This window comes from Dendropsophus ebraccatus, chromosome 10 (assembly GCF_027789765.1).
Source record: "Dendropsophus ebraccatus isolate aDenEbr1 chromosome 10, aDenEbr1.pat, whole genome shotgun sequence".
NCBI lineage: Eukaryota > Metazoa > Chordata > Amphibia > Anura > Hylidae > Dendropsophus > Dendropsophus ebraccatus.
The window spans coordinates 8,379,266-8,388,782 of NC_091463.1; the positions used below are offsets into that span (position 1 = coordinate 8,379,266).

General features: G+C 43.9%; 1 protein-coding gene across 2 annotated transcripts in view; it reads left to right on the plus strand.

The window, feature by feature from the left end:
* LOC138802919 (histo-blood group ABO system transferase-like) overlaps positions 1 to 8,095 on the plus strand; it is a 50,515-nt gene extending 42,420 nt beyond the window's left edge. For both annotated transcript variants that reach the window (XM_069986679.1, XM_069986680.1), the window contains exons 3-7: positions 4,815 to 4,904; positions 5,203 to 5,277; positions 5,389 to 5,424; positions 6,277 to 6,411; positions 6,818 to 8,095. In XM_069986679.1, the coding sequence (XP_069842780.1) occupies positions 4,815 to 4,904; positions 5,203 to 5,277; positions 5,389 to 5,424; positions 6,277 to 6,411; positions 6,818 to 7,502 (1,021 nt within the window). In that variant the 3' untranslated portion in view covers positions 7,503 to 8,095. The remainder of the gene's footprint in view (positions 1 to 4,814; positions 4,905 to 5,202; positions 5,278 to 5,388; positions 5,425 to 6,276; positions 6,412 to 6,817) is intronic.
* The last annotated feature ends 1,422 nt before the right edge of the window (positions 8,096 to 9,517 follow it).

A 9,517-nucleotide genomic window follows, 5' to 3' on the forward strand; every position in this document is an offset into this window, starting at 1 on the left:
TCTTGGCAGGTTGAAAAACTTGCATAGTTGGCAGTGTATCATATACTGTACTTATAATCCCCTCTGTATCTATCTGTCCATCATTTTATCACATTATCACATATCTATTAGGAAGTATGAGCATTGTGCATGCTACAGGCTACAGCAGTGATCAGAGGTTCGGCCCCAGGGCAAAAATATATAAAAAAATAATAATTAATTTTTATTTTTAAGTGTCACAGGTAGATGTCAGTAAGCAGGTCAGCTGTTGCTTGATCTTATTGTGGGTGGCTCTGTCTCTAGTTACTATGTTGAGTGCAATGGTCTGTAGTGTTCTGCATCGGCTACAGATATGACTGATCCATGGACACCTTGTAAGCATACCTGACACCCGACTGTTACCTGACACCCGAATGTTACCTGACTGCTGACTGTTACCTGACACCCGACTGTTACCTGACTGCTACCTGATAACTGACTGTTACCTGACTGCTGACTGTTACCTGACACCCGACTGTTACCTGACTGCTACCTGACAACTGACTGTTACCTGACTACTGACTGTTACCTTACACCTGACTGTTACCTTATACCTGACTGTTACCTGACTTCTGACTATTACCTGACTGCTGACTGTTACCTGACTGCTGACTGTCTCCTAACTGTTGTCTATTTCCATATAGCAGTAGCTTTGTATTTCCTTGTGCGTGTGATTCTCTTGTTTACTGGTAACACCAGGTGATAAATGTTCTTTGTTCTAGATAATGGATAAGGGGCCTGGCTTTGTACTCCTTTTAACACCACTTCCTCTAGTAATAATAATGAGGCTCTTTACATAACACGTCTGCGGTATCAGTTTTCTGTAAAACCTAATCAGCAGGTATACCAACAGAGCCCAGTCACATCACACCCATTTTGGCCTCGGTTCATGTCATGGGACATCTGTACTACATTGAAAAACCAGTGCACCTGCGGACGTGGCGATACCAAACATCTATAGGTTTTGTGTGTTTTTTTTTTACTGTTTAACATAAAAGTTTATTATAGTATAAGCACATGATGGGGGAGTAGTACCCGGGCCAATTCCCCATCACTAGCACCCGCTGCTGCACACTCCATAGGAATTACACCTGATTCGGGACGTCGCCTTTTTTTATGGAATCTGAACCCTGCTTGATCTACTAAATTAAAGGGGTAGTGCGGCTCTAAGAATTTATTCACAAAATAACACACATTACAAAGTTATACAACTTTGTAATGTATGTTATGTATGTGAATGGCCCCCTTCCCGTGTTCCCCGACCCCCGCCCGTGTACCCGGAAGTGTAGTGCAGTATACATACCTGATCCGTGTCGACCGACCCCGTCTGTAATCTTGTCAAAGACGTCATCTTCGGAAGGGCCGGCTGACCTGCTCCTGCAGTCCCTCATGCCGGCCCCCCCTGCCGCGTCATAACTGTGCTCAGCCGCGATTGGCTGAGCACAGTTATGCTCAGCCTATCGCAGCTGAGCAGCTGATGACGGGGGCGCGGCCTGTGACTGGGTCTGAAGCCTCTGATAGGCTCTTTGTGAGGGGAGGGTGTTGTGTGAGGTACCCTCGACAAGGATTGGATCTTTGATAACTTACAAATAAGCCCTGTGATAGGCCAAAGCACAAAATTAATCTCAAACAGTTAACTTATTGGAGAACTTTGGCTTTCAGCTGAACCTGAGTAGTGTACTGAGAAGCAGTGACACCAAGTGAGGGGAGTTGCATACTACAGTTACCTATCACAGAGCATAAACATATACAGGATACCAACCTAAACCTACTCTCACCTTGTCTCATAACTCTCCCCTAGGTGCTATGCCGTGGATGTCTAATTTCAAGTGGGGGAATATGTAGTGTCCCAGTACAGGTGTGCCACTAAGTCTTTATGCACCTGGGCAAAGTAACACAATCAGGTTCTCACCAAAAAGGGGATGAAGGAAATGTATTGCGTGTTTTCCCCACTAGATGTCACTGTATTTATTGGATGTACTGTACTTGCACAGCTGAAGGTCTCATGGATTAACTGTCTGTCACATGTTTGTGTTCTTGACTTATTATAGATGCAAGCCTTTTCTCTTCTTCTTTCACCCTATCACCTCACAGCCCCACCAATCACACACACTAGCTAAGATAACCCAATAAAAAGGAGTTAGTTCCTGGTGGGAGGCTCTTTTGTCTGCAGAGGTGGGGAGGGACTTAGACACTTGAGCAAGATACTTGTTTCCTGCAGTTAACTACCACTAGCATCCAGTGCTAGACCCTTAGGAGGGAGGACATCCTCTGAGGAGAACCTTGCCAGGGATACCTTGAGTAACACACAGGGCAGTATACCTGGAGTTAGGTACTGACCCCAGTAGAACAAAGCAGCATGCAAGCCTACGTATCCTACTGTAACGCTTGGCTGTTCTGCTTGGAAAGTCTTCTCAATGCAGCGCAGGGACCTGGGACCTCATACTTCCCTAGCAGGACGGGTACCCCGACACTATAGGACAAAAGGCAGTCACATTAAAAGCATCTATACTTCTGTTCTACACTACGCTAACCCCGGCAGAGTAAAACTACTACATTGGATAGGGCCCTTCTCAACTCCATTCTACTCTCACTTCACAAAGTCTACAATAAGTACCTTTTGCCTGCACCTGCATGCCAAAGTCTTCCTATTTTCTTGTATTGCACTGAAGATTTTGAGTAAACTGAGGTTTTCCTTATTGGACTCTGGTCTGTTCTTTATTGCATCTACACACCAGTTCACACTTGGGCTACCCAAAACTTTAGCACGGTACTCCTTTGTCCGGGGGTGGGTTCCAACACCACTCCTGGCCCAAGTGACCCAACACCCACAGAGATGCCACAACACTGCACAAGCTCCCTGGCATATGTCAGTAGTAGTATACTGGTGACTGCCATAAAAGTAGTAGTGTGGTGTGCCACCAGATTATGCTAGTACTGGTGTTTGGGTCAGCTCAGCCGGTGATGTTAATTTTGTGACGCCAGTGCTAGTCCAGCACACAGGTGTGATGTTGATACCTGCTTGTTTGTATGGCTGCCTGGGTTCCTCCAATGGTCGGTAACCTGACAGGTTGTTGTGGGTCCCTTGGGCTTATGTCACAGCAGTCCTGAGTGGCAACTGACACACTAGGACTGTCGGTACCGCCACCCACAGAAGGGGGGAAAGTAACCCAAGGTGTGCGGTGGTGTGTGTATAGGTGCAGGTGCAAACAGAGGATAACAGAATCCTGTGCTTTAGTATTAAAATATAACAGCTTTACTGTAATGCTTTTCAGTATAACAGTACACTTTTTCACAAGTTAATAAATCTTGACTCACTCTTGACTGCTGAACCATAGTGCTTGAAGGAGGTGCTTGAGGGAAGCAAGATTGGTAGTTGTAGCAGTGCTTGTAGAGTACAAAGTAGAGGAGCGGAGTTTGCCAGAGGAGCCGTGTTCTCTGCCGGAACCTGGAGATATCTTTGTAAAACGTTACTTGTACTTGTGTTTAGACTGTGTGTGACCACCTTCTGCCCCCTGGTACCGTAGAACCCATCCCAGTAGGGTAGTACAAGCCCCAGCCGTGGTTTTCTGGGTGTAGCTAGGTGTCCGAGGTGCCTTAGTTACCTGCACTGCGGGATAGGATACGTAGGCCTTCTGTACTGTCTGCTTTGTCCTATCGAGGCTAGTTCCTGTCTTGTTCAGGATAGTGCCCTGCTCTTTTATGATGTGTTCATGGTGTGGGTCAGGGTGTTCCTTGGTGACTACTCCCCCTGTTGTGTGCTTAGCACTGCATAGCGAAGATACTAGTGTGGCTGGAAGAACTGTTGGTCTCCAACTCCATCTGTTCACACTCGTGGCTAGTCTCAACTGCACTGTTTACTTCTGTCCCTAACAGGGGTCCTGGCATAAACCAGGCCCTGGCTTAACTTCTGCAGGACCTGTTTGCTTTTGTGTCCTTCCTCTCTGAGAATCTAGATAAGACTAAAACTGTACTTCTTCCACCAGTGAAATTCCTCCTACAGGGGCCCTCTATATGCCTGCCTGTGAGTGGTGGGGTGAGTGTACGCAGGAGAAAGAAGAGAGATGATAGGTAGAAAATAAAAGGGCACCTTCTATTGGTCAGCACAGAACACATGGTACACATAAAACACTAACCCATGACTACCTTCAGCTGTGCAATACATATAGGCGGACAAACACTGGCACCTAGTGGGGAAACCCAATACATTTCATCCACCACTGAACCTGAGAGAAACAAGCTTTTTGACAGGTGCATAGGAGAGAAAGAAACACCAGTGGTGGGACACCACAGTAGTATAGTAAGGTGACTGATATAGGACTAGTAGTAGTATAGTGAGGTGACAGCCATAGGAGTAGTAGTACACTGGTAGAGCATGATAGATCTAACTAATGGATTAGTAAAAAAAAAAAAAAAAAAAGATCCATGAATCTTACAGATCCCAATCTTATTGTAATCCACACTGGAAAGAGTCTGCGCAAAAACTTCATGTATTCATAATTAACCTTTTAAAAACTTCTGAATTGGTTCTAATTGTTCTTCAGGTACCATAGAAACATTCGCTAAAAAACACTTAAAAACTTAAGCAGCCAACTTACTTTCTGGGGGAAAAAATGAAGAACTTTGTGTCAGTCTAAAAACTTTTGGCCATGGGAGTGTAGGTATGATGGACTTTACAAGGTCATGAGTAATAGCTATATGATGGAAGTATGCATTGTGGAGTCCCCCAACATATACCCGCAAGAGCCGAGGCTTTTTAGGAGAAGACCACTCACACACTTATGTTTATGTTGCAGGTATACCTTAAAGGGCACCATATCACATCCAGCCTTCAGCTTTCTCTGTTCTGTACCTAAGCCAGCGATTTATCTGCAGAAGGACTTTGTGTAAGTTTGTGTGGGCTGTCATGTGGGCATTCCTACCTATGTATAGTAGTGCTAGAACAGTAAAAAACTAAAACATTTACTGTATTCACACTTCGGTTACATCACTGTATATTAAAAATTAGTGCATACAGTGCCAGGTCTTCAGTGCCCCCCAATATCCTGATCCTTTTTGTTTTCTTTCAAAAAAACTTTTTTTGTTTTTCTTTTTGAAAGAGGATGTTGTTCTCCCCAAGATATCCAGTATAAATAATGGCGCCATCTATGGGTGTAATATCTCCTTTCTCTCTTCTCCTACCAGTAACAGCACTGAGACTACCAGTAACAGCACTGAAAGACACTCTATCAACCTTCTCCACGAAGTGAAACTTCCAAGGTAACACAGTTCACTCCATTGGTCACTTTGACATGACGTTGATTGTATACATGAGGCCTAGTATCCCAAATAAAAAGATTAACCCTGACATTTCCTCATTCAAATCCCCAGGATGCTCTACACCAAGCCCAACATCCTCAAACAACCGTAAGATCATAGTTTTTATTGTTGCTTTCTTTTTCTTCCTTTAGTTTTGACCTCACTTAATGCTGAAATAAACAAATATCCTATGACTTACAATGAGGAGGCCCTTATTGCCAGAAACGGCGACCCCTTATGTCCATGGGTCGTGCCACTTTTGCACCTTGACCCCATGTACTTGAATGAGATTGAGCTGCAATACCAGATGCAAATTATAGACCGGGACAAAAACAAATCTGATATGTGATACAAACCCTTTAAAGCGATTCTGTACCGGCACCTGGCCGCCCCCAAACCCCAAACTAAACGTCGTAGAGGTACTCACACCGTGCCCGGTACGGGGGTCGATGGATGGAGGTGGGGAGAGAAGCACCGCAGGCTTAGGGCACTGATGCTCTGGGCCACGCCAGTTTCACCTTCCGCATTGATAAAAGTAGTTCTTTTTCTAAATACCTGCACTGGGAGGCAGGGCAACCACCGAACCAGGCATGGTGTGAGTACCTCTACAACACAGTGCCAGCAGTTCGGGGGCAGCAAGGTGTCGGTACTGAGTCGCTTTAAACAAAAGGTTTGTCTTCTTTGGTCATTCAATTTTTTGATAAGAATGATCGTCTGATGACAAGTTGATCACAGCGATCAGTTGTGGAGGAACCTGTCATTGTGTTTAATTTCCCTACAGCACCACCACTGGGGAAATTAAGAATTACACAGTACAGAAAGCAAATGTATGGGCCAAGTCCTCCAGAGCTAGAGATACTCTTTGTTGTTACTCTCCGCAGTCACCACTTCATATAGTAGTTACACTTCCATATAGTGATGCATACTTCCACAGAGTAAAAAAAAAGTTTTGCCTTTCAGGAGAACAGACGTGCTAACAGTAACACCTTGGCTGGCGCCTATTGTCTGGCACGGGACCTTCAATAGAGAGATACTGAACGCTCAGTTTCATCAGATCGACGTCCATGTTGGTCTTACGGTATTTGCCATAAAAAAGTAAGTTCCCTATTGCTGATACTTGTCTCCTTTACTAAAATTGACTGCATAAATATATGTGAAAAGAAGTTCCCAAAACCTTCAGGAAGGGTTTGCATGTTGTATCCTAGTAGAAGAAGTCTTCTTTACCCTGTATAGTAGCTCTAAAGTTCTTCTAGTTTATGCAGCTCCACAAAGCATCATACTGTAACTCTGTGTTATTTTTACACAATGACATTGATTGTTTCAAGGTACTGTATGGCACAGATGGAACAGCCCTCCTATGGGGTGGTCTCGGTACTTCAGAAAGATTTAATGTATCGTTTTCATTGTATAGCTATAGTTATAATACTAGGCTGCCCATTGCCGCTTGGCCATTGGATTTACATTCCATCATAACGCTCATCATTGTTTTCACCCTCTTTAGATACATCAGGTACCTCAACAAATTCATTGAGTCAGCTGAGAAGTTCTTCATGGTCGGACACAAGGTCAACTATTATGTGTTCACAGATCGGGTCAAGGCGATTCCAAATTTCACCCTTGCTGAAGGTAGACAATTGTTCATCTTGGGGGTTCCGGCCTACAAAAGGTGGCAGGATGTCACCATGAGACGCATGGAGATGATCCGAGACTTCTCCATTAAGCACTTTGTCAATGAAGTGGATTTCTTGGCGTGTGCGGATGTAGATTTGTTGTTTTTGGATGAGGTTGGAGTAGAGATCTTAAGCAATGTGTTTGGATCCATACATCCCGGATTCTTTGAGAAATCTAGACGAGAGTTCACCAATGAGCGTAGACCAGAATCCAGCGCCTATATTGCAGCTGATGATGGAGACTTTTATTATTCTGGAGCATTTTTTGGTGGTGCAATGGAAGAAATCATCAGGTTGACCGACTATTGTCACCAGGCCATGATGGCCGACAAGCAGCAGAATATAGAGGCGCTCTGGCATGACGAGAGTTATCTAAATAAATATTTTCTGCTCTACAAACCAACCAAACTCCTGTCACCGGAATATATATGGAACGATTATTACGGATCTCCTGTTGTTGTAAAAACCAAAAGGTTTGTTCATATACAGAAAAATTTTGAAAAGGTCAGATCTTAAGAATGGTTTTCGACCAGCCATATTGGACATTTGAGGGGACACAAACAAAAGGAAACCATTGAAAACCCTTCAAAAATGTCCATGTAGTGAACAAAAACAATCCTATGGGAAAGACAAGGACAGTGTTGTCCATGTATGTTGAGTCTAAGGATGGACCATTGGTGTTGATTAGAGATGAGTGGCAATTGAGCATGATCGAGCCCGTCCAAACCCAAGTGAGCGGCATTTGATTACTGGTGGCTGAAGAAGTTGGATGCAGTCCTAAGGGTGCCTGGAAAACATAGATATAACCATAAGCCATAGGCTGCATCCATTGACTCTCTAGGGCTGCATCCAACTTCTTTAGTCATCGGTAATGAAATACCTCATGCTCGAGTTTCACTCATCTCTAGTGTTAGTGACATTTCACTCTGAGTGGGCTCCGTTATACTTAGCGACCGTAACGTGGCTTGAGGCCAGGATATAACCTGACCAAAGACAGATGACAGATTTTATTTGACATTTTTCTCTTTTCTAGAATAAACCCCTTCAAATTAAAGTCAAGAATATAAAGAACAAACACAATAAAGTAATGCAGACTGCATAGACTTCAATTTTGAGCGAGTGTTATGTCTTTCCCCCCATTGCTGGATTTATAGCTTACACTCCTCGGTACCGCTCCATAATGTCCTCCACGATGCTGCTGCTGCCTCTGAGGGTGTGATATAGAGATAGAGGGAGTAGGATCCTCTCTATTGTATGCACAGTGTATAGGAGACATTATAGCAGTCAGTCTACACCCATTAGCCCAGGGACAACTTCAAATTACAGACAGAAAGTTATAGCCACAGAGACACTTTAAAATCTATTTAAAAAAAAATAAAAAATTTGGTAATTCTTGATAAACGTTTGTATTTCTGCAATTTCAATAGTTCTACCACTAAGTGGCGCTTACAATAGAGGTTGGTAGAGAGAAGTGTTCTGTATCTCTTTTATCCCAATGAAATGCTTCTTCCTGACAGCACACCCTGTGGCGAGGCATGGTACTACGTGAAAAAACTTTATACATGTACATCTACAGTTATACATTTGTATCACTTCAACATCTTCTGATCCTAGTGTGATTTTATGTGTAGAAGAAGAAGGTGACCTCATACTCACGGTTAGGGAAAGTAGTGAAGAAGTCTACCTTTTGCCAAACAAGTCCATTGAGTGTCAGGTTTGGTAGCATGACTCCAAGGTTTAAACTACTGGGTCAAGGTTTCACAGAAAGGCCGAGACAGAGTCAATGGAGTACGTCAGCTTAGGCTCTTTGTTCCATTGTGGATCAATCTCTGGTTCTGTAGATTGCCCTGACTCTAGATGGATCCCAGGCATAGACAAGGTTGAACCCAGGTAAGCAGGGCCGTACAGGGACTAAAAAGCAGCCCTGGCAGTCAAACCCACCAGACCACATACAATACCCCTGGTGCTCATTTGTAGTGCCCTCGGAAGGTACGATTAATCAAGCACCCGGGCAGCAGGAACAATCACTGTATTGTTCATGTGGCCAATGGCATATATTGCTATTGGTTATAGTGAGATGTGCGGACGCCCGCATAAAAGATAAGATTAGCCGAGGTTTCTGTGTTAAGGACCTTTTACGCAGATCAATTATCGGCCAAAGGAGCATTTCTAGCAATTCCTTGCCAATAATCGGCCCACTGCCTTTTTCTTTCAAATCAACTGGTGTTATATAAATTTGTAATTTACTTCCATTAAAAAATATCCAGTCTTCCAGTACTTATTAGCCTCTGTATGTCCTGCAAGAAGTGCTCTATTCTTTCCAGTCTGACACAGTGCTCTCTGCTGCCACCTCTGTCCATGTCAGGAACTGTCCAGAGCAGCAGCAAATCCCCATAGAAAACCTCTCCTGCTCTGGACAGTTCTTGACATGGACAGAGGTGGCAGCAGAGAGCACTGTGTCAGACTGGAGAGAATACACCACTTCCTGTAGGACATATAGCAGCTGATAAGTATTGGAAGACTGTAGATTT